This window comes from Desmodus rotundus, chromosome 6, assembly GCF_022682495.2.
Source record: "Desmodus rotundus isolate HL8 chromosome 6, HLdesRot8A.1, whole genome shotgun sequence".
NCBI lineage: Eukaryota > Metazoa > Chordata > Mammalia > Chiroptera > Phyllostomidae > Desmodus > Desmodus rotundus.
The window spans coordinates 84818310-84842993 of NC_071392.1; the positions used below are offsets into that span (position 1 = coordinate 84818310).

General features: G+C 43.3%; 2 protein-coding genes and 1 non-coding gene across 4 annotated transcripts; 1 reads left to right on the top strand and 2 right to left on the bottom strand.

Annotated features, from left to right (window-relative positions):
* Positions 1-1950: 1950 nt before the first annotated feature.
* Positions 1951-3163, top strand: TAS2R5 (taste 2 receptor member 5). Its single transcript, XM_053927388.1, is given in 4 exon segments — positions 1951-1960; positions 2090-2164; positions 2275-2571; positions 2574-3163. Coding segments are annotated over 4 exon segments (972 nt in total).
* Positions 3164-13835: 10672 nt separating this feature from the next.
* Positions 13836-19079, bottom strand: PRSS37 (serine protease 37). Of its 2 annotated transcripts, none has more exons than XM_045191168.2 (6): positions 19056-19079; positions 18626-18743; positions 16871-17012; positions 15326-15579; positions 14620-14756; positions 13836-14054 (listed from the first exon to the last, which is right to left on the bottom strand). In XM_045191168.2, exons 2-6 carry the CDS (start codon positions 18684-18686, stop codon positions 13914-13916), a joined length of 735 nt encoding a protein of 244 aa, XP_045047103.2. In that variant the 5' UTR covers positions 18687-18743; positions 19056-19079; the 3' UTR covers positions 13836-13913. The 2 variants fall into 2 exon arrangements, with proteins under 2 accessions (XP_045047103.2, XP_024410783.2); XM_024555015.3 differs by having other exon boundaries at positions 18626-18677; positions 19056-19071.
* A 4543-nt stretch (positions 19080-23622) lies between these two features.
* Positions 23623-23729, bottom strand: LOC112299955 (U6 spliceosomal RNA). The gene has a single exon (XR_002974332.2). It is a non-coding gene; the product is annotated as a U6 spliceosomal RNA (small nuclear RNA).
* Positions 23730-24684: the final 955 nt, after the last annotated feature.

The following is a 24684-nucleotide window of genomic DNA, read 5'->3' on the forward strand; positions in this document are numbered from 1 at the left end:
GCAGACAAGGGGTAGCTATGTCTGCTGTCAAGAAGTCACCATAGAAACCCGGTTCTTGTTTTCCTGGGACTGGCTTCTATCATTTAGCATAATACTCCCCAGGTGCCTCTATGCTGTTGCAGAAGCAAGATCTCCTTCTTTTTACGGCCCAGTAGTGCTCCATTATACAAATGTCACACAGCTTTTAGCTTTTTGTTTTTTTTTAAATCCACTCATCTACTTATGGGCATTTGGGTTGCTTCCAGATCTTGACTATTGTAAATAATACTGCAATGAACCAATGTTACACCAATAAATTCAATAAAAATTTTTTCAAAGATGAGAAACCCTGCTCTTGGAGAGGTACATGCCTCATCCAGCTTTTCTGGCTTGTGGCAGATTGTGACCTTCTCTGTGTCTCCACAGCCACGGCCAGCATCTTGAGGCACCAGGCCCTGCACCTGAGTGGAGATGGTACACAAGGTGTGCTCCTTGGAAGCAGGGCTGCACATGCTCACTCCTGTGTCCTGTGCCCGGTACACTGCCTGGCTCATAATGAGCATCTCGTCTTAATCTGAATGAGGGGAAATCTGTCCCACAGTCCACCAAATTCTTAGCAGACCAGCTGAGGTCCAGAGAGGGCAGCAGTTTGTCTGCAGCTTCACAGAGCGCCCGAGGCCGTGCTGGGGCCAGATACTGGAGCTCCTGGCCCCTCGTACAGAACTCTTCCCACTACACCACCGCTTCCTTCCTAAGGAGCTAGCCCGGCCTTCCTCCTCCTTTCTCATCTAATGCCTCTTGCTCCCCATTTGTTCAGAGTCATGTCTAGCCTGCTTTGAACACTGTATGTATTGTTTTTTTTTGTTTTTGTTTAATTTCCTGTGTAGCAACACAAACTTAGCAGCTTCAAAGGACATACGTGTATTGCGTCACGGTCTCTGTGGCTCAGGAAGTTCGGGCACAGCCTACGTGGGTCCTGTCTGCAGGGTTTTGGAAACCGTGGTGAGGATGTTGGCCGGGCTGTTCCTTCTGTGGGGCTCAGGGTACTCTTTCAAACTCAATGGTTGTTGGAAAACTTCCGTTCCTTGCAGTTGTAGGACCAAGGTTTTCTTACTGGCTGTCAACTGCAGGCACACCTCAGCATCTCGAGGCTTTGTGCAGCTTATCACCACGTGGCAGCTGGACTCTTCGGGGCCAGCGGGAGTGCCCAGTCCCTCTACCCGCACTTTAACTGATTAAGTCAGGCCTACCCAGGATGATCTCCTTTTGGAAAAACTCAACCTTGCCTAATTTGGGATCTTAATTACATCTGCCAAAGCCTATCATCTTTGCCACAAAATGTAAGCACAGAAATGCCATCCCATTTTGTTCACAGTCCCGTTGCAGCTCACGGGTTATTCAGGGTGGTGATCCTGGGGGCCGTCTCAGAATTTAGTCTCCCACGCACATATCTGCGTGGGGCTGGCCCAGGGAAGTTGGAATCTGGATGATAAATGAAGCTTTACCTGTGTTTCTTGATAACTGTACTTATCTTTTTTTCCCACTTCTTGGAGCTCATCTTCTTCCTCATCTCCTTCCTTTGAGACCTTGATGTGAGATATATGCTAAGTTAAGTATGCGAGGACAGCTGGTCGTCAGGGCAGGGGGCTTCGAAGATTAACAAGATTAACAAGAACATCTCTACCTGACCTACATATATATTTTTTATTATTTGGCACTTAAATATAACATTTTGGCTCTCTGATTGTTTTCTGACCCCAAACTTCCTTTACTTCTCTCTTTAGTAATGAAATATATTTTAAATTTTTGTGTTTATTTGACTTCCATGCTTATATGTTCATAGTTCTTTTTGTGAAAATAAAATTTCTTTTTTTATTCACGTGAGCTCACATCTGGCAGGGTATAGAACCTGAGAGTGCTCTGATCTGGCCTTTCTCATTGACACATCTCATTTTAGGCGCTGGTGTCTGGATGTCGGCCCGTGAGCCCTGAGAAGGAAAGTTGGTATCTGCGTTGCTGGTCCAGTGTCTGGGCCTAGGCTCAGAGTTCACTCATGTGGATGCAAATACAAAGGGGGATCATGACTTCTACACTCTGTTCCTGGTCACAGCTGGTCAGTGTCTGCTTGAGGGCAGGTTGCAGAAGCGCAAGGCCAAATCCAGATTTTGTGGTGTGAAAATCCACCGTGAGTGTGGTGTCACGCTCAGGGGACCTGCAGCCCCACCAGGAGCTGCACTCATCCTCAGCAGGAGAGCAGGGCCCTTCCCGAGACAACCGAGAGGACCCCTTCCACAGCCGTGTGGACTGCTGCCCTAGGGCCGCTCATGCTGGTGGCCGTGGCCGAGTTTTTCATCGGCCTGGTTGGAAATGGAGTCCTTGTGGTCTGGAGTCTTCGAGGATAGGTCAGAAAATCCAAGGGGCTCTCCTACCACCTCATTATCCTGGGCCTGGCTGGCTGCTGATTTCTCCTGCAGTGCTTGGTCATGGTGGCCTTAATCCTGTGTCCGTTCTTCCAGAGCAATCTTGGGCTTTGCTCTCTCAGTGTCTTCTGGGTTGTGGTAAGCCAGGCCAGCCTGTGGTTTGCTACTTTCCTCAGTTTTACTGCAAGAAGATCATGACCTTTGAACACTGCGTCTACCTGTGGCTGAAGCAGAGAGCTTATTGCCTGAGTGGCTGGTGCCTTTTAGGGGGTCTCATGACCCATGTGTTACTTGTAGCCCACATTGGCTCAGAGTTCAACAGTCCTTCCCAAAGAAATAGCAGCATCTTGTACCACATTTCAAACTGGCACTAGCAGCGTGTATTGCAGCTCAGTTTGGGAAGTGCATTGCCTTTTGTGTTGTTTCTTATTTCCTCTGGGATGCTGATTGTCTCTTTGTACAGACACCACAGGAAGATGAAGGCCCACACCACTGGCAGGAGTGATGCTCGGGCCAGGGCTCATGTCACTGTCCTGAAGTCCTTGGTCTGCTTCCTTACACTTTACGTGGTTTACTTTGTGGCCAGCCCCTACTCCATCACCTCCAAGGCACCTCCTGCTAATCTCGCCACTGTCTTCCTCTCAGAGACACTCATGGCTGACTGTCCTTCTCTTCATTCTGTCCTATTGGTCACGGGGAATCCCAGGGCGAAGGAGGCTTGTCGGGGGACCCTGTGGAAGGCAGCATGTGCTGGGTGGTCTTGAGGCCTGCGCGCCCGAGGCAGAAGAGTGGTCGGGGTACCAGACAGTCTTTTGACAGCTTTCTGTGGGGGAGTTGACTTTTACAGCTTCTGAAGTTTTCCTTCTTTCACACAAACGGTCCACAGGAATCGTAGACTAAAAATACTATTTCTTTCTTGTCAGTGCAGAGTACATTATTTTAACATATTATGGAAATCAGCACTGGGGCTTTAGGTTTGGTGAAAGGGGTGTTATATTCTGTTTATGTATAGTAAATAATACATTTCTTCTTAAATTACATATGTACGTTACATTTTTCCTATTGTAGGAAACAGAGATTAGGAGCAATAAGATTAATTTTTGTGAAATTTTACCTATCCCTTAATGTTAGGCATTTTGGATAAGCTTTAAAAAAAGATGTATGTAATATTCTTTTGCCATTTCTTTAACATAGTAGGTCTAGTTATCTAACTAAAAAACAGAATAAAACATCTTTATATATCAGGACATTTGTTTGAGCCCTAGAAGTCAGTTGGCTGCCTTGATTGATATGAAGCTTCAAAGCCCAGACCTAGAGCGGGGCTAAAGGAGTGAGGAGCACTTGCTTCTGCTCTCAAAAAGAACACCGCTCCTTGAAGATGTCAAGCCTCACCCTCCTTGGTCATTCAGCCACCCTGAGGGTCCACTGGGGCCTCCCCACAACCCGAGGTCAGAGTCTGAGCAGGCCGAGTCTTTGCGCTGGATGGCACCTGGGGGCAGACGCATAGCAGCAGGAGCTGGGTCTGTTTTTGCTTTCCCCTAGGTTCCGAGTGCCTGGAACCCTATCTAGAATGCAGCTTCCTGACTCCTGGTGCGGGGCTCTTCCTTTGACATCATGCTGCCTTCCTAATGAGCTGGCTTCTCAGGGCCCTCCTCCGAAACCCATCCCTCTCCTGTGTGCTTCCTCAGCCTTAGTTTTTAGCCTTGTATGAACACATTGCTTTTGGTTCAGTTCTAGGGGGCCTAGAATCTAATGGGCAATACTTAATAGGCTTAAAGTTTTTTTCCACTTCCTACACATCATGCTACTCTATTTTCATTAACTTATTTTCTCTAACATGTCTCCCCCTTACTGAAAGTTGTGAACTGCGGTACATGGGAGCCACGTGTGGGTGTTTGCCATTGAGGGGAGAGCTGGCTCCACCAGCGTCTCAGTGAGTTCTGTTTTCTGGGAGTGATAGTCCATTCTTTTCAAGTAGAGAGAGGCCTCTCCTTGGTTATGTTTTTGGTAGCAGTGTGAATTTTTCATCATGCCATGGCCACGTTTGTACCGATGTCCTTTGTGACCAAGCGTTGTAATGGCAGTTATAGAACCTCACATTCCCGGGGGGGGGGGGGTGTTTACATTTTATCAAGTATTCTTACATGTAGTCCATCATTCCATCAGATTTTAATAGCAGCTCTGTGCAGTTAGTAAGTCTAACTCCATTTTACAGACAACAAAACTTAGGCTGGAATGAGAATTTGCTCAGGATCATCAACTGTCAACTGGAAAAAATGCAGATAAAGCAGTTGCAGATTTTTGGACTCCCAAGTGTTGCATATGTCCAGTAAACCTGAAGTCCCTCTTGTTCAGACCTGTAAGAATTTATTGCCTGTGGAGTGCCCGAGTTGAGTACTTTAAACAGGTGAAATAAGCAGCTAATCCTGCAAGTCTGGTGTTGGTGGGGTGCATGGGGTCCAGGGCCCAAACTCCTGCCCATCTGGAGTTTCTGCGACTTGCTTTTCCGAGGGACAAAACCCGTGTGTTTCCCCAGTCACCTTTTGGGATTAGATTTCCCTGTGTTTCTGCACATGGTTTAGCTCATGATGGGTGTGGGGTTGCTTTGTGTTTTACCCAATAAAACAAATCTGGAGGCAAATCTGTGTTCTTGAATCGATTCCTATGTAATTAAACGTTCTGTAGTTTGCATTCTGAGAGCCGCAGCTGGACCCGCGTGCGTGTGCGTGCGTGTGTGTGCGCCCGTGTGTGTAGTATCACTAGCCTTCCTTTATGTTATGGGGAGTGACTGTGTAGCCTAGAGGGGGACTCAGAAAGATTTAAGTGGTACAGAAGGGTAGAAAATGAACTGCGGCGTGTGCCCCTTTCTCTCTTGTTAGTCTCACTGGCCAAATATGGTCAAATTTTCCCATTTGTCTTAGTTCTTCTAGTGATTATTTTCGCAACTCTAACTAAGATTTGCCCCTCTTACTTGTTTTATCAACTTTGAACTATAACTTCTGAATCCCATTCATTAAAGTTTGGGGATTATCTCAACCCCAAATCTATTCCCCTCTCCAATATTTGATTAGTTTTATTTATTTGTCATTCTACCAGTCATTAATTTTAAAACTTTAAGTAATATGTTTTTCAACTTAGTTTTTGAATCATAACTTATGGCAGTATCTAGAGAATCTTAACTAAAGTAGAGGGAGGAAGTTAGTGTTTCAACTCTCCTCCACTTCTCCCAGGACCCAACTCATTGTTCAACTCCATGTGGCTTAAGGAGAAAATAAATCTGCAGGAAGAAAACTGGCTTCTTCTGAAAGAATCGGGGGGAAGGCTGCAGTGTCGTACAGCTTTCTTCTCTTTTACATTTTCCACCTTTCTATCGCTTCCCCATACCTTCTAAGATAGGTCTTTGGACTGACCTTCCCGTTCATTAATTCACCATCGGCTGTATTGATTCTGCTGCTTAGACTAGTTGATGAGCACTTCATTTCGTCTAATTTAAAGATGCATCGTTCAGAAGCCAAAGGGGGATCAGACTTTTCCTCCACCCCCACCCCAGGACCTGTCCTCTAGGCAGGAGTAAGTGTCAAAATGGCAACCAAGAGGGTTAAACAACTGAGAACACGACCAAGTCACTCGAGAGGACTGACGCTGGTGCCATCACACACAGTACATCTGTCAGCACTGTGTCCTTACCCTGCCCACTGCCTCTGGGCATGTGTCCCTTTCAGTCATAGCTCCAAGTTCCCGAATCCTGGCGAAGAGCCTCTGGGTGGCTGATTCCAGGTCACACTCCTGCCTGGCAGACAGGTCCTGGGGCGGGGGTGGAGGAAAAGTCTGATTCTCCTTTGGCTTCTGAACGATGCATCTTTAAATTAGATGAAATGAAGTGCTCATCAACTAGTCTAAGCAGCAGAATCAATACAGCTGATGGTGAATTAATGCACGGGAAGGTCAGTCCAAAGACCTGTCTTAGAAGGTATGGGGAAGCGATAGAAAGGTGGGAAATATAAAAGAGAAGAAAGCTGTATGACGGAGAGAAATAACAGGGCAGAGTCAGAGCGAGTGAGCACAGGGCTGTTAGGGGGCAGGAGGGAAGCAGTGCCTCCGTCAAAGGAACGTGTTTCCTCAAGCTCTCTGGCAGCCATTCTGAAAGGGAGGGACACTGACAAAAAGTTAAAGAGGAAAAAGCACGTTTCTTCAGGAAAACAAGGAAAGAAGCAAATCCTGGTGAAAGTTCAAGAGCCCTGTCACCGTCCAAGGAAGACCCTCAGCAGCAGAGATGGTAACATGTTTCGGACTGAGAAAATGAGCCAGCGTTTGGGATTTAAAGGAAAAGTCCTAATTGATAGTAGAGAGTACGGATGGATTCAGAAGGGGAAGTGAAACAAGGGAGAAAAGGCATTTCTTTAAGTCCCGAGCAATGGAGCCAGTGGAAGGAACAGATTTCTGACATCGATGATGTAGTAAGAAAACTACAAAATCAGAGCCAATAAAACTCGTACTGTTCTAGTCGTTTTAATCTGTCTTTCTATGTTGGCTTTTGTTTTCTAAACATTTTCCAAGCTATAGTATATTTGGATTGCAGAACAATTTGCAACAATTTTTTTAATGTACATTGTTAAAAATGTTCAGAGTGAAGCTACTTGTGAACTTCAGTAAGGACAGTTGCTTTGTGCCCACAACCTAGTGTAAAATAAAATCAAGCAATACAAAAACAAACAAACAAACAAACACATAAATAACAGGGTAAGTGTGTGTGTAAATGGAGTCCCAGAAGGACATGGTAAAAATGAAAGCAGGAATGAAATATTTGAAGAATGAATGACCAAAAATTGCACTGAATTAAAGGAAGATAAAAAAAATTCTAGATTGAAAAGGTTCAAAGGGTGCTAAACAAGATGGATAAGTTGCTGGGGCCGGCCCTTCACACTTATGCACATTATAAAAAGGTTTAAGACTATCAAAGATGAAAGGAAAGTTTTCAGAACTTTAAGAGAGAAAGAACAGGTCAAAAATCAGAGTGCCGCTTCCCAGCGGAATGCAGAAAAACAAGGCTGGGCATTACATTTTATTCTAGCAATTTTTTTTTTTTCTTAAACTCCAATTACACCAAGAAGAGAAGTTTAGAAATATTTTTCTGGCTAATGTAAAATGTTTATTTTGCATTAATCACAGGGAGTTGATTTTTAAAATGTCAGTGAAAGCTTAGTGGGTTGATGATTATGAGTTAGTGAGCAAATTCTGAAGTATTCTAACAATAAAAGAAAATCTTGAAACTCTGAAGGACTTTGGAAAGACTGCGGTGTGACATTTACAACTGAATGAAGGGGGTCAATGCTGCATGTAAATGAAGGTGATTCTAGGAGGAAAATTATCTAGCACGAGTAATTACCAGTGCTACACAATGTGATAGAATGAAGTAAAGGAAATAGGATGAATAGACAAAAAAAAAATAAGCGTATAGACTGAAGACAAAATAAACTATTGAGGTAATTTACTTCCATTACAATGAAAGCCTTAGCAATATATGAGCACTCCAAGAGGAAAGCTGAAAACTTTGCTGAAGTGCTTTCCTTTAGTGGGAGCTAGTGGAGCAGTAGCTTCCAGAACCTTTACATTCTACACAATGCTGAGTTACTGGTGAAATTATGAGTGAGAATTCAGTAGCTGAAAAACATTCCTTTTGTGTTTTTAAAAAGGTCATTGTTAGATAAGGCTACAGGCTGGTGCGTATTTTTAATGGTAATGAAACTGCTCTTTAGAAAGTAGTGCCCTCAAAGATTTGTTCCTCGAAAGAGGAGCAAGCCCCAGTTTAAAAGCTGTGAGTGATGGAGGCTGAGCGCAAAGGCTAGCAGAAACACATATCTTTCCAGGATTCTTATTAGGGTTGTTTTTATTTCAGTTAGTGCCGGGGTTACAAGGTTGCACAGGTTTTCAGTAGTCTTCTCCAATATTACTTCCTTCATAAGCTCTTTTAATTTACTTGCATGATTTTGCAATATGTTTTATGAGAACACTTATATCACTTTATAGGAGGACGACTTATTTGTCGTAAGTTTGTCATGAGGATTAAATGAATTAATATATGTGAAGTGCTTGGAAGAGTGCCCCGTGCACAGTAATATCTGTAAGTACTTAATATTACCATACTGTAATACCTTTAGTGTTATTGTCATACTACTCTTCGGAAAAGTAGCTAAGTATTTGCACTGGTAAGGATTAAAGCCAGAGAGCGGTAGAATGGAAATACCTGACAAACAGGGTTTGGCAGCGGCTTCCCGAATATCTGTGCACTTCACTATCCCTCGCTAGTTTCTTTAATCCTGCTCACATCTTTATAAGTGATTAACTTCTCTTCGGTTATCTCTGAGCGTACCATTCTTTTGACTTACATATATTCATAAGTCAAATTTTGTTCTTTGAAAAGACTTACTAAGTAGAAAATCCACCGATAGGATTACTATCAGATTACTAAAAGCAAAAAAGTGATGTCATGATCTTGTATATAGAAAATCCTATGGAATCCACAGTAAAACTATTTAGTAAACAACTTAAGCAAGGTTACAAGGGTGCAAGGTCAATGCAAAAAATTTAATTATATATTTGTACACTAGCAATGAACTTCCAAAAATGAAGTTGAGAAAACACTTCCATTTATAATAGCAGGCTTTGTAGTCTATAGAAAGAATAAATTACTAAGGAAGAAGTTTAACAGAAGTGCAAGACTTGTACGTGAACACCATACAACATTGCTGAAAGAAATTCAATAAGACCTAAATAAATGGAAAGATATTGCATGTTCATGGATTTGAGTACTTAATATTTGAGATCAACACAATTCTATCTAAACCCAGTGGCCCTTTTTTTCAGGTATTGACAAGCTGGTCCTAAAGTTTATATGGTATTGCAAGAGGCCCATCTCAAAACGATTTGAAAAAGACCAAATTTGGAGGACTCTCACTTCTTACTATCAAAACTTACTACAAAGGGATAGTAATCAGAACAGTGTCTTACTGGAAGAAGGAGAGACATATGAATGAATGGAATGGAATTGAGGGTCCAGAAATAAATCCTCATAATTAAGGAATTATGGTCAAATGATTTTAGTTAAGGATGCCAAGACAATTTTGTGGTAAAAGAAGTCCTTTTAACAAATGGTGCTGGGAAGTTGGATCCTTACCTCACACTGTATACAAAAATCGACTATAAACACATCATAGACCTAAGAGTGATTCTTATGACTGTACATCTCTATATCTCTCAGAAACAACTTCTATAACTGTTGGTGACCTTAGGTTAGGAATGATTTCTTAGATTCACACCAAAAAAAAAGCAACAACAACAACAACAGAAACAGAGTAGATCATTTGGATTTCAACAATTCAAAAAGCTTCTGTGCTTCAAAGGACACCATCAAGGAAGTGAAAAGACAAACTATAGAATAGGAGAAATATTTGCAAACAGTATATCTGATAAGAGGCCTGTATCCAGGAAATAGAAAGATTCTTACAACTCAATAGTAAAAAGACAATGTAATTGAAAGTGGACCAAGGGTTTGAGGAGGTGCTTTTGCAGGGAAGATATAGCAGACGACAACAAGCCCATGAAAAGGTGGTCAACACCCTCAGTCATTAGGGAAATGCAAATTGAAACCCCGCTGAGATGTCATTTCACATCCATCAGATTAGCTAAAATAAAAAAGACAATAATACCTGTTGATGAAGGTGTGGAGAGATTGGAACCCCTATTCATTGCTGGTGGCAATATAACCTGCTGCAGGGACTTTGGAAAAAAATTTGGCAGTGCTTCAAAATACCAAAAATACACAGTTACTGTATGAACCAGCACCTCCGCTCTAGGTGCATATCCAAGAAAAATGAAAACATATTTCACACAAAAACTTGGGCATGAATGTTCATGGCAGCATTGCCGTTATAGCGATGAAGTGGAGACAGCCGGATGCCCATCATCTGCTGAATGGATACATAAAATATGGTGTATGTATTCATACACAGAACACCATTCAACTATAAAAAGGGAAGAAGTGCTCATGTATGCTACAAATAGATAAAAATTGAAAACATTATGCTAAGTGAAAGAAGCCTGTTCTGAAGACTACATATTATATGATTCCGTTTACTATACAAAAGTTCCATAGTAGTTGTTTCCAGGGGCAAAAGACAGAGGTGATGGGTAATGACTGCCTATGTGTGCAGGGATTCTTTAGGGTTCATGAAATGTTCTAAAATTAAATAGTGGTGATGATTGCTTAACTCTGTAAATATTAAAAAACCCACTGAATTATATGCTCCAAGACATATTAAAAATTAAAGATGTAAAGATAGTTGAAATGTTTTGGAGGGAGACCTGGCAGGATTTAGCTATCGATTGAATACGAGGTATGAGAGAAGTGAGTCTAAGGTTTTTGGCCTGAGCAACTTGCAGGGGCATCAGCTTGTTTGGGGAAGACAGTGGGTGAAGCACGTTGATCTGGGGGTACGACTTGGAGTTCAGTTTTGGACGTTAAGTCTGAGATGTATACTAGATATCAAAATAGAGATGTTGAGTGCAGAGCTGAACATCTGAGACTGGAAGTCAAGGGAAAAGTCTAAGCTGGAGATACCCAGGACATTTGGGAATTCTTAGATTGCATATGGTATTTAAAATCATAGGACTGGAGAAGTGTCTAGATCCTCTGCTCATTTTTAATTGCATTGTCTTCTTGGTGTTGAGTCGTTTAAGTTCTTAATATATTTTGGAAATTAACCTCTTATCAGATGTTTTATTAGTGAATATGCTCTCCCATGCAGTGAGTTGCCTTTTCATTTTGTTGATGGTTTCTTTTGCTGCAAAAAAGTCTTTTAGTTTGATGTAGTTCTGTTTATTTTTTTCTGTATTTCCTTTGCCCACAGAGATATATTGGTAAAAATATTGCTACAAAAGATGCCTGAGATTTACTGTCTATGTTTTCTTCTATGATTTTTATGGTTTCACAAGTTACATTTGAGTCTTTTATGCATTTTGAGTTTTTCTGGTTTGTGGTGTAGGTTGGTGGTCTAGTTTCATTTTTTTTCATGTACCTGTCCAAATTTCCCAGCACCATTTATGGAAGAGACTGTCTTTACTCCATTGTAGGCCCTTGCCTCCTTTGTCGAATATTAATTGACCATAAAGGTGTACCCCTGTATTCATTGCAGCATTATTTATAGTAGCTCATATCTGGAAACAGACCATGTGCCCATCAGTAGGTGAAGGTATAAAAAAGCTGTGACACATTTACACGACGGAATACCACTCAGCTGTAAAAGTGGAAAAATCTTTTGCGACAGCACTGATGGACCTGGAAATTATTATCCTAAGTGAAATAAGTCAGAGAAAGACAAATACTATATTGTCTCACTTACATGTGGAATCTAATAAACAAAATAATTCAATGAGCAAACTGGAAACAGAAGCATAGATACATAAAACAGGCTGACAGCTGTCAGAGGGGCAGGGGCTTGGGAGACTGTGTGGAAAAGGTGAAGGGATTGAACAAAAATATATATGTATATATGACACACAGACACGGACAGCAGTGTGGTGACAACCAGAGGGAAGGGGGTGGGGATGGAAGAGGACAAAGTGGGGATCAACGGTGGCTGAAAGAGACTTGACTTTGGATGGTGAGTGGTGATGCAGTGTGCAGATGATGTGGTATTGAGTTGTACACTTGAAGCCTGTATGGTTTAATCAGCCAATGTCACCCCAATAAATTCAATAATAAATGAATAAATAAAATCATAAGACTGGTGTAGTTCACTAAGGAAGTAGGTGCATATAGATAAAAGAAGAAGTCCAAGACTAAAACTTGGAGAACTCTGGTGTTAAGAGGTTAAGAGAGATGTGGTTGCATTAATAAAGGAGGCTGAAAAGAGATAGCCAGGAGGGCAGATGGACAAAAGACCGTGATGTCCTGGAGGCCAAGTAAAGAATCTTTTCAGGGAGAGAGAATGACTGACTGTCAAATGATGCTGACAAGGTCAAGTAAGATGAGACCTTTGAATGTAGAGTTATACAAGTCATGGGTGACTTCAGAAAGAACAGTTTTAGAGGGGATGGAAGTCCCCGTTTCCTTGCTAGCTGGTGGCTGAGGGTCCTTTCCAGTTTCTGGATTGTTCGCATTTATTGCCTTGTGGCCTGCTTCCTCCATCTTCAGAGCCTGTGGTGGTGGCTCAGGTCCTTCTCGTGCTTTGAATCTCGACCGCCTCTTTTTCTGTTGGCATATTTCTCTGGCCAAATAGTCTGCTTCCTCTTCTCCTATAAAGAGCCTATGTGATTACATTGGTCCCACTCACATAATCCAGGATACTCTGCCCATCTTAAGGGTCACAAACATAAGTGTATACCTGCAAAGCTTCATTTTCTGTATAAAATAACATATTCATGGGGTCTTGGGATTAGGGTATGGCCACTTTGATAAGGGGCATTTTTATACCTAACACAGAAATCGTTAAAGTTTGGATTGTATTTTAAACTGTAGGAATATAAAATATTGCCCAAGGATAGCGTGTGGTTATTTCCTATATCTTCTGCTGGGAGATTACTTTGTCCATCCTTGTCTTATATGCCTCAATCTCTTGGGTACCCAGAATTCCTCTATCACTTCCAGATTTGGGATATATGGAGAGGTGTTTTACCAAGTTCTCATCAAGAGGACTGGGACCTGCTTTCTTGACCTTGTTAATCTCATGATCTGTGGCCACGCCCAATTTCTCCCCATCCTTCACCTCCTCTCAGCTGTCTCTGCCTCTTGAGCTCTGCTGCTGCCCTGAGATTATGCCCTTCTTGGATCTGGGTGACTTACTCACCTCACTCTGCAGCTGCCAGGCCTCCCTTTAGACTTTGTTTATGCTTGGTAACTCTTGCCTGAAGTTCTGTTTTTTACTTTCTACCCAGCCACTATCTCTCTCCCTGCTTCATGCTGCAGTCAGTACATCAGTGAGATCAAGCATGCCATTCTTAGGGGAGCTCGTTCCAGTACCCAGGATCTTGGACTCAAGTGAGAACCTCAAGCCCTTTGAGTGATAAGAGAGATAGCAGGAAAACAGAAGTCAGCATCTGTTGCGATGCCATACGAACTCCTCTGATTTTGAGGCTCTTGCGTGGGATTGCGACTCTGACATTATGGGGTTGCAGTCCAGGGTCTGATATCCACCAGCTGTAGACAATGTTAAGTAACCTCTTTTAGTTCTAATTTTCTCATTTGTGACTCGGGGATAAAAGATAACCTCAAGGTTGTTATGAGCAGATGTACCCCCAGGACAGTGTAGTACGTTTTCGTTTCATCTTTTGCTTTTGGTTCTTTTAGAATAAGAAACAAAATAAGAAATTAGAACAAGAACAAAAATAAGAAAACATAGCCTGTTGGTGTGATGCATCCAAATGCTTGTATTTGGATGTTTCATTTTGAGTTTGGGGAAAAGAGCGCTTGCACAGTCAGTGGCAGAGCCGGTGGGCTGCAGAGCGAGTCGCAGGGTCTCATTTGTTTTTAGTGATGCTCTCAATCCAGGATATGTATTTGTAAACATTGGTGTAGATGCCGACGTCCCCGCCCATGAAGTGTCCGACCTCGATCCCCTGGAGCTTGTTTTTGCAGACGACAGTAGCAACGGCCACTTCCTACCGGAGTCGGTGCAGAGAGAGGGAGAGGGAGAGAGAGATTTGGTTAGATCTCAAAGGTGCACTCTAGTCCCCAGCTTGGGCGAGCCCTGCCTAGAGGTAGCAGGCTGGGTCCTGAAAAGAGTGCTGAAGGGGGAGACAGGGGCCTTGAGCCATTTATCTGGCTTTGCTGCCATTATCCTTGTGTGATCTTGAGAGAATTAGAGAAAAACCTTCTGAGAACTCACATGTAAAATGAGTCAAACCCCACTTATCGGAACTAGTGAAGCCAGTTTCTATTTGAGAAAAGTCTGAATTATCTTTTTTTCAGCAATGCCCATTTTCGCTTGCGGCTATGAGAATAACAGTATTCTTAACTGCAGGCACTGCACGAAGCCCTTAAATGAGTAAGGGCATTGGTAAGGAGAGCCCATTACTGAAGAAGCAACAGGGGCTTGCTGCAGCCTTGCCAGATTCTCAAAAAAATTGAGAGGATGCGGGCTTTCCATTTTCCTTAATATCAAGTATTAAGTAGTTAACTAGACACACACAAGTTCATGAAAGCTGAATATAGAGAAAAGATTACCCCAAAAATTCGGCTGAATACTTTGACAAATTTAACACATAAGGAGTTCCTGTGGCTTTTTCCTTGCTCGGTTTTCTGGCACTCTTTATCAGACATCACAGGGGCCTCCAGGTTCTGCCTTAAATCGGGGTGTCGGCCTGAGGGAGGACAAGGGTAAAGAAACCTTCCTGTTCACAGTTGTTACAACTGGTGTTTTGTTTGTGTGTCTGAAGAAAACAAGGAATGAAGAAAAGGGAGATGATCCTGGGCATGGTTATGAGAGTCACTCCTGGGGATTTTGAAAGAGCCTTTTTTTCCTCTGTCAGAAGAAGAGTTTTCTTTCTATTCTCTGTCCAGTCTTGGAGGAAGAAGAGGTGGCCTGACTCAGGGTCTCAGAGGCCTCCTCTATATGTAACATGAGCCTGTATGGGATGGAGGGGCACAGCCTCTTCAATGTGAACCGTGCCTCTGACCATCAGAACCCATGTCCTCCATATGGTCAGATGGCTTGTGGATCCGGCTGCTGAAGCCCTAAATGGGTGGTGGGTGGGGCATTAGACAGCCTGGGAAAGGAGGAGCTTCAGATTGCTGGGTGGGTCTCTTTTTGCCAGACCACTTGTGTAGTCTCTCCCTTTGGTCTCCCCCAAACTCCTGTCCTCTCTTCTCAGCTATGCAGACGTGAGTGCCCCTCCCGAGGGATAGCTGATGACCTCAGCGGTGCACTCACCGTTGTTGTCTCGGCTCCAGTCCAAGCCTGAAAGCAGACAGATGGTGCCTGGCCGGACGTTGCTGGTGGCGAGGTCCAGGGGCTGGACTTTGTGGCTGAAGTTGGCTGACTTAGACAGCTTAATGAGCATGAGGTCATCCTGGGGGTAGCTATCACTATAGTTCCAGTAGCGGATAATATTGATGGGGCTAATAATCTGCTCTGTCCCATCCCTGACTCTGATCCTGAAATTCCCCAGCATCACTTTCAGGTTTCTGGAGAGAGAAGGGTTTGGAAGTAATCACTATCGTTACCACCATTATCATCATCATCATCACCACCACCACCAAAGCCGATACTGAATGTTACCATGTGCCAGGTTACCATGTGGCAAGTTCTCCATCTGGATTTTGAGTTACCTCATTTACCACTCAACTAATCTGTGAAGGGGTTTCTGATTTTAATTTTTCAGATGAAGTCACGGAGGCACGTGAGAGTAATTCAACCTTGGTCACACAGTCAGTAGCGGAGCCATTGACTACTAGGTTCTGAGGAAGCGCCCTTAATGCAGAGGAGAGGAAAATGACGCAGGGCACAGCTATATTACTCCCCCTCCCTTGCAGCTCCAGCCTATCCAGTCGGGCATTTACATTCTGGTGCAGGTAAGGGAATGGGATGACCTGAGTGTTGGATAGCTCCTGTTTGCTTCATCAGATCCACGCCCAACCCCATTTTGTCCTGCTCTGTACCTTTGGAAAGTGATATATGTGGATTAAGTCCATAGGCTTTGTCCACTAGGAAGCACCGGAAAGTAACTGGAGGAAGAACTATGAGTCTGGAGTATTTATCCTCCCAGGTCCCTCTCTGCAGGGTTGCCATAGATTGGCTGTTGGCTGTGTCTCATGACCAAAGGTTACAGCTCATATAAGGCAGTCTCTCCATATGATTCCTTTCTCTCTCCTTCCCCTTGCCCCCTTTCTAACCCCACTTATACCCATTTTCTCCTCGCCCGTTCAGGTCTAGGGGTAGTAACTGTACCTTTCTAATACTAACTGTGGGAGTACTGAACCAATCTTTGTGTTTTTCCTATTTCCCTTGTCCGTACCTTTGTCTTTAGTTCTTTTTAAAACTTCTCCTGAATGTATCCAATTTGAGCCTTCCTAAGTTAGCTGTTGGTTCCTTAACTTCTGAAACACATTCCATTCATATTGCATATTGCCAGTACAAAACTTGGACCAGCTGATGGGAGACTGAAGAGGCATGATACCTGGAACAGGGCTCTTCAATGGCAGCACTATCGACATTTGGGGGCCAGATAAATCCATGTTGTGGGGGCTGTCCTGTGCATCGTAGGACCTTTGGCAGTGTCCTTGCCCTGGCCTCTGTTCACTAGTTGATGCCAACAGCACTGTCCTCCCCACCCCCAACCCTGTGGTGACAACCCAAAATACCTTCGGGCTTTGCCAATGTACCCTGGGTCGGGGTGGCATTGCCTCTACTTGGGAACCACTGATGTAGAATGAGTAATAGCTATTTCAGGGGCAAGGGGCGATGCCCAACACTCACGGTAAGTAGCAGTGAGCTGGGGCCAGCACCCAGTTTTCTCTGATGAGGACACCCACACAGGGGTTGAAGGGAGACCTGAGGTATGCCAAGTAGGGGGCATGGTCTTCCTGCTGCACAGCCGAGCAGGCAGAGAGAAGTGTCCCTGAGGAAATAACATTCTTTGTATATCAGACATTCTTAGAACAAACAGTACCATCAACAGTTTCCTGGTTGAAAAGGAATATGTACAGTTTAAAAAAGTAATTGATTGGCCAGGAAATGTTTAACTTTTTTTTTCTAATGAAAATATAAATTAAAATGATGTACCATTTTATCTAATATTTAGAATAATCATTTTTCTTTTATATTGATAGGATTCAATCCAAGAAAGCACACTGAGACTCTCATTCACTGCCCCGTAGGAGTGTCAATTTATTCTAACTTTTTGAAAAGCAATTTACTAATGGGCATCAGGAATTACAAATATTCATCACCTGTGGCCTAATAGTTCCAGCCCAAAGAATCCATTCTACTGAAATAATCAGATGTAGACAAAGGTTATGAGTAAGTCCGCTCATATTAGCACTATCTATAATAGGTAAACATCGGAAGCATAAATGTCCAATACAGTAATTTGGACATTGAAGTGGAAAAGTACATGTACAAATGGAACACCATACTATTTAAATTGTATAAATAATATTTATAAATATTGAACAGCAAAGAAAATATTGGTACCTTTTCTTTAAGTTAAAAATAATTAAATCCAGTAATTCAAGTGTCTAAAAACAAGAAGCCAAAAATAAACCACTTAAATTCAAAAATATAAAAATAAAATGAAATCCGGGAGTAAACTCAAACCAAGTATTAGCATGTATTGATTGAGAGGGGGGATTATGAGTGATGTTTATTTATTTTTTTTACTTTTTAATATTTCTAAATTTCTTGACATGAATATGTAATATTTTTTATAAATGAATTACTTAAAAAACTAGAGATGAAAGAGGAAAAAGGCTATTCTAGTATCGGAAATAAAGTCCTGTTCCTGTGTGGGCTGCCCTTGGTACTTCTGTTAATCTGCCCCAAACTTAGCTAGAACTGCTTTTCACGTAAGCTCCTCTATGTGGTCACAGTTAAAAACTCCAAGGGAAAAAAGGCAGAGTATTAATACGGATAAAAGACACTGAGCTCTTGGATTTATTTAACCTTCACCATGACCCTATTATGTGGGCAGGAATATCCCCGTTTTGACTGTAGACACTGGAGCCCAGATGGATTGATTAACTTGTCCAATTGGTGACTTGGCCCAGGCAGTCCAATGCCACCGGCGAATCCTGCCTTCAGAACCTTATGGAAGTCAGGGAGTGCGGGGCAGGGCCTTGCATTTGATCTTTTGTTCCCACCTTCTCCATTCCCTGCATTCTGAGTTTCTAAGCTTTTGATGTCAGAATGAGCTCTCTGTCCTCAGGGCTACCCTGGGCCTTGCCCAGTGGGCGATGAGGCCCACATTTTAAAAAACCAGGGGGGACACTCACTGTTGAGTATTCTTCAAGGCAGGTGTACACCGTAAAGCACCCCACAGCTTAGCACTGGAAGAGTGGGCTCAGCCTGTCCTGAGAGCTGTGGATGGGGTATAAGAGGCGGGGGGCAGGGGGACCCTAGTTCTGCTCATGACCCTTTTTTCGCGCCCTCCACACATCCTGCGCCTGTTTGCCTCACTTCATCCTACATTAACCTCTGTCTTATAGGGTGGAGTAGAAGGTGATGGATACATACCAGCAAGGACACTCAGACAGAAGATAAATTTCATGGCGGTCCAGATCTTTCCCTGTGACATGTAGAAGAAGATCAGCAGGGTATGGGACTTGCAGCTCAGTCTTCTCCTTGAGAACACCTGGTAGAATAGTGGCTATAGTTAGGCATAGGGGCACGCGCCAGGGGGGAGAAAGAGGGTTCTAGATAGACAGATGGAGGCCCTTCTGCTTCAGGAAGGGCGGGGGACTGTATCTCTCTTGGAGCCTTTAGGGAAGGAAAAAGAAGCCTAGTTCCATAGGCTTCTTAGTCCAGGTCTCTCTACCTGCCGTTCCTAGAGGCCCCTCTGACTAAAGGTAGCTCAGCTGTCTGTGGGAAAGCAAGCCTAGGCTCAGGACTTTATATTCCCCATGGAGTTTCTGAGGCCAGGACTGTGGGGGACAGGATTCTGCACCTTAACTCAAGAAGACAGTGTCCCCAGGTTTGCTCTGAACCCCCTAATAGTTATTTATACTCCCCCTCAGCCCCTCCCTTCTTTATTACCCTAGCTTCCTCTTTCCCTGTGGATCACTCTTTCATCACTCGGCCGTCATCACCAGCTGGGTTGGGTTGTCCTGACCAGCAGCTTGGAGCCAAGGAAATGTGAAACGGGAAGCATTCACAGAACAGTTCTGACGTGTGGAGAATGTTTGAATTCTAGATTACTTATGCTGGTGACAGTTAAGAAGGCAAGACCTCTAAGTGCTTTTTAACCTAATGAAAAGATTTTTCTGCCCGTGTCATCCTGGGCTGATTGGGAGCGCGCACTGCGGAGATAAAGCCATTGCGCTAATAGCTGACACCCACTGAGTGCCGACTGAACGCCGTGCGCCGAGCTCAGTTCACAGACGTTGTTGGTGGTCACTTGATATGAAGTCAGTCTAGTATGGTGTCAATTAATCACACTTCGTGTCACTATAACCCTTTAGATGTTCATAAGCCCATCATCTCACTCCAATATCTCGACAACCCTGGGCAGAGAAGACAGGGCCGGGCTGGTATCATTTTTTCCCCCAGAGCTGTAGGTGACAGATCTGAAATGGGGAATTTGAGTAATTTTCTCAAAATCATTCCCGACCAAAGACTAGATGTAGGATCTAGGTCTTATCAGATGTGCGCGGCTTTTCAACCACATCCTCTAGGCTGCAGCTGGTCATCCAGCATTGTGGATCTTGGCAAACTGCTCGTACCCGCCCACAAAGTCCCTCAGGTGTGAAATGAAAACCGGACACGGCGCAAACTTTACTGACGTCTCAGTGAACACGCAGGTCCATCGTGGAGTAGGGCTGGGTTATGAAACACAGGGTGGGGCAAAAGTAGGTGTACAGTTGTTCGTATGGAAAGTAATTCAATAATTAATAAACAACAATGCAAGAATATACTCTGTTTTGCATACTCACAACCGTAAATCCACTTCTGCCCCACCCTGTATGCTGAGGTTCGAAGACAGCATGGACGTGTGAGAGGTTTTCTGTGGTGGGCGCCGGGATTAATTAGCACATGTGAGAGTTGAGAAAGAGTTAGGCTTTACTCTGCGGTTGTTTTTCCCAGATCTTTTGGAAATACTATGGGCCAGGAAGGGAGTTTGAGGCCTGGTTCAGGAGTGGGCGGGCTAAGAACAGAAAAAGCAGGGTTTCTATCTAGGAGAACCTGCTAAAGATAGCAGGTTGTCTGCAGGAGGCTGGCACTAGGGACAGCTCCGTGTCTCTGAGTTTCACGTTGGCATCTCCAGCCCAGATCTCCAATCCCACATCTTCGCCTCAGAGGCCATTGCTGGCTTCTTCTCTAGGCCCCCAAAATGCAGCATGTTAAAATTACACTCCTCATTCCTCCAGCCTTTCAAATGGATTCTCTTACCTGTTTTCCTTATTTTCCTCTGCTTGTTTGATTTCTCTCTTTTTCTCCCCACTTAATCCCAAAGTCCACGCTCATTTGAGGAATTTTGAAAATCCACTCATGTCTTTCCGTTCTCGCTGCTGCCGTCCTAACCCAGGCCGTGAAGTCGTCTGGCATGAACTAACGTCTATGAGCATCTACTGTGGCTCAAACGGACACTTTCTCTTTGACTCAACTAAATGAGATCATATTAGTTTTCTTCTTAAACTCTTTAGTAGTAATTCCTTGTCACCTAAAGAATAAATGTCAAGCGTGCTTTAGGGACCTTCCCTGGCCCTCACCTCATCTTGTCTTTGTCACCCTCTCTTCTCAGCCCCCTGCCACCCTCTCCCACCTGCTACCTCACATACTTTTTTCGAGACCTGCCAAACAAGTGTGGGTTTTCTTGTTTTAATACTAATAACTTTTTATATTACTTTAGCCTTTGAATTCCCCCTTTAGTTTATCAATCCCATTTGTTGTTTTCATTTTTGTTTTTGGATACTGATAGCTGATGTGCACATTGCTCTTAAAGCTTCTCTGAAAATATAACTTTAGAATCCTATGGCTGGATGGATGGATGGTGTGTGTGTGTGTAATAGTCAACTTTTCCTCATATGTTTGTAAGTTATTTGTCATTAAGTTCTTTATCTATTAGTGTTATAATGGATTCTGTGTACATATGGAGACATATCAGTCCCTGGTCTCATTCCACAGAATATCCCAAATTTATAGCACTCTAAATCATTCTTGTTTCATTCTGCCATCTGATTTTCTATTTAAGTAATATTCTTGTTCTATTTTTCCACCAGAAATAAGTTTGAAAAAGGCAGCTATTGAGAGAGTGAGTGTAGGTGCAAGTGAGTGTGCGGATGAGCGTGTGCGGGCCGTGTCCGGGAGGGCAGTGTAGTCAGGACACAGGGAAGGATCTGACGGGAGCCACTGTGTGGGCCTTGGTGGGGAACTCTCATCACATGAGATGTGTGGCTGTGCGATATGAACCCCCGCAAGTGAAGCAGTTCTGAGGGGCGTGGGCTGAGTGTGACACATGCATAAAGGGGAGGGGAGTCACACAGAGGGGTGGGGACAGCTCTGCTTCATCCGCAGAAAGGAAAGTAGCCCAGAAAGGAAAGGGGTCAGTGGGGACCCCTCATGTAGAGGGAAGGGTGCAAGTCTCACTCTGTGAGGAAGGAACTGGTGAAAAGAACTGAGAGGCAAAGGAAGGAACTTGGGATGAATTTTAACTCCACGGAAGGTTCACTTGATTCCTTAGGAATTCTTTCCCCTAGATGAGATGGATACAGCTCAGGTCCTTGAACTCGTCATCCCACTGGGCAGACTGTACTTGGACTGAGCAGATTTCCATGTGTACTGTCCTTTTTTCACACCGAGGCTCAAGACTGGGAGGAGAGCCCTCTAGACTACAGACTTTTATAGAATCCTCATCCCGGTTCTATCCCCTGTACCTTCTCCTGCTCTTCAGAATCCTCACGCAGGTCCTAAGTTCCAAACCTGCTCTGTGCCAGGTAGTTCCCACTACATCCTCACCTTCAGAGCAGGATTCAGGCACCGACATGAAGTGTGTGCTAGCAGTCTTGCTGGTGGTGACTGGTGAGTGCCTGAAGGGATCTCTCTGTCAAGTTCATTAGGACTCTGTCGGGGGTGAGGCTGTGGTGCTTTAGGAGAGGGGGAGCTGGTGGATCAGCACATGAGAGTTTGGGAAGTGGGTGGTGTCCTAGGCATCTCATGTACAGGCTCAGCCATTTGTTGTCCCTGACTAAGCCTTTTTCTTATGGGCTGAAAACCTCCTCTGAGTCTCTGATACCCTTCTTGGGCTGAAACACGGAGGCATGCCAGCAGGGAGGGTGGAGAGAGGATCCTGGAAGGGGGAGTCAAAACTTATAAAAGACATAAAAAGCAAAAACAGCAGGTATTTTGCTGTAAGGGTCAAAAGGAAAAAGTAGATCTTGTTCTTTGGGCCTTAAAACATAATGTGTAATAATAATCACCATCACCACCATAAAAGCATATACCTATATGCTTTTAGGTATATCTAGTACCTATATAATGGACACTGCCCTGTTTTCTACATATTAACTCACTTAATTCTTGTTACAACTTTGTGAGATAAGTATTACTGTTCTCCTTTTATTGATGAGGAAACTGAGGCACGGAGCAATTAAGTAACTTACCACAGTGAAATTAGTATGGCTCTGTAATTAGGCAGTAATGCTCTTCTGCGTAATAGTTCAGTGGTTTTGGACAAATACTCTAACCTCTCTGATCCTCAGTTTTCTTCTGTGAAACGTGGGAAAATAATGTCTATCTTTTAATAATGCATAATGCTTCCTAAACCTATGTTAGACCGAGTGTAATGAACCACATTAAGTGCAGTAGGGGATGGGAGGTTTTCCGTTCACACAGAGAAACCAGCGAGTGTGAAGGCCATGAGGTGTGACCTGGATCGCTGGAGTGCACAGGAAGGAAGTGGAGTGAGAGTCAGAGAGCAGCGGGCCATCTATCCTTGGTTTTAGAAATGATCCTGGATGTAATAGAAAGCCTTTAAAGAGTTTTAAATATGGGAGTTACGTGACCACCTTTATGATTTAAAAAGATTCACGTGACTTCACTCAGCATAATTCTCTTGAGATTTTCCCAAGCTGTGTTCATATCAATAATTTGTTCCTTTTTATTATGAGTATTATTCCATGGTATGGATGTGCCACAGTTTGTTTAATTACTCACCCAATGAAGGACATCAATGAACAAATCTGCTACATTAAAAAAAAAATTTTTATTGTTGTTCAAGTACAGTTGTCTGCATTTACCCCCACTACTTCCCCCCCACCCCAGCCATCTCCACCTTCCTCCCCTGCTTCCACCCCACCTTGGTTTTGTCCATGTGTCCTTTATAGTAGTTCCTGAAAACCCTTCCCCCCTCTCCCCCCATTATCCCCTCCCACCTCCCCTCTGGTTACTGTCAGTTTGTTCTTAATTTCAATGTGTCTGGTTATATTTTGCTTGTTTGTTTGTTTTGTTAATTATGTTCCACTTAAAGGTGAGATCATTTGATCACTCACCTCCTGGCTTATCTCACTCAGCGTAATAAAAATACGGAACACTTCATGAGTTTGCGTGGCATCCTTGCGCCAGGGCCATGCGAATCTTCTCTGTATCGTTCCAGTTTTAGTATATGTGCCGCCGAAGCGAGCACAAAAGCTACTACATTTTGTATGATAAGTTTTTATTTGTCTGGGATTCAGTCTGGAAAATGCACTTTCTAACCCTATGGTAATTTTATGTTTACTTTCATACCAAACTGCCAAATGGATCTCCAGATTGGCTGCACAATTTTACATCCGTACCAGTAAAGTATGAGTGAGCTCTTTTCCTACATCCTTGCCAACATTTGGTCTTGGCATCATTTTTCACTTTAGCCATCCTGTTACATGTATAGCAACATCTCGTAGTTTTAATGTTCATTTACCCAATGACGAATGCTGCTGAATATCTTCTCATGTGCCTGTTTACCCTATGTATATTCTCTTCAGTGAAGTGTCTAGTCTTGTCTTTTGCTCAGTTTCTAATTAGACTTTTTTTTTTTTGACTGTTGACTCTGAGAGTATCTAATAGATAGTTTAGATAAGAGACTTTGTCAGATACGAGGTTTCACATATTTCCCCCCCCAGTATGTACCCTGTCTTTAACCTCTCTTGAGAGGGTCTTTTTTTGATGAGGTCGATTGATCAACTTTTCCTTTTATGGGCTTTGGTTTTGGTGTCAAGTCTAAGACTTCTTTGTGTAACCCGAGATCCTGAAAATGTTCTCTTTTTTTTCCTGCTATAAGTATTACAGTTATATATTTAAGTCTGTAATCCATCTAAGTTAAATTCTGTATAAGGTGCGAGCTTTAGGGGGAGGTTTTTGTTTTCAGTCTATGGATGTTTAATTGCTCCAGCAATATTTGTTGAAAGAATATACTTTATTGAATTGCTGTTGTACCTTTGTCAAAAATCATTGGACTTACTGGTGTGTGTCTGTTTCTGGGTTTTCTGGTTTTTTCCATCAGTTTATGTGCTTGCTTCTCTGCCAGTGCCGCATTGTCTGGAATACTGTGCCTAGACAAGCGAGTCTTAATCGTGGGTACAGTGATCTCTTCTACTCTTGTT

Coding starts and splice junctions, on each gene's coding strand:
- PRSS37 (XM_045191168.2), bottom strand. CDS start 18,686: ATGTCACAGGGAAAGATCTGGACCGCCATGAAATTTATCTTCTGTCTG. Junction 15,580..16,870: donor CCAGCTCACTGCTACTTACC/GTGAGTGTTGGG, acceptor TTCTCTCTCCAG/AAACCTGAAAGTGATGCTGG. Junction 14,757..15,325: donor CTGGAGCCGAGACAACAACG/GTGAGTGCACCG, acceptor GTCCTCCCTCAG/GCCGACACCCCGATTTAAGG.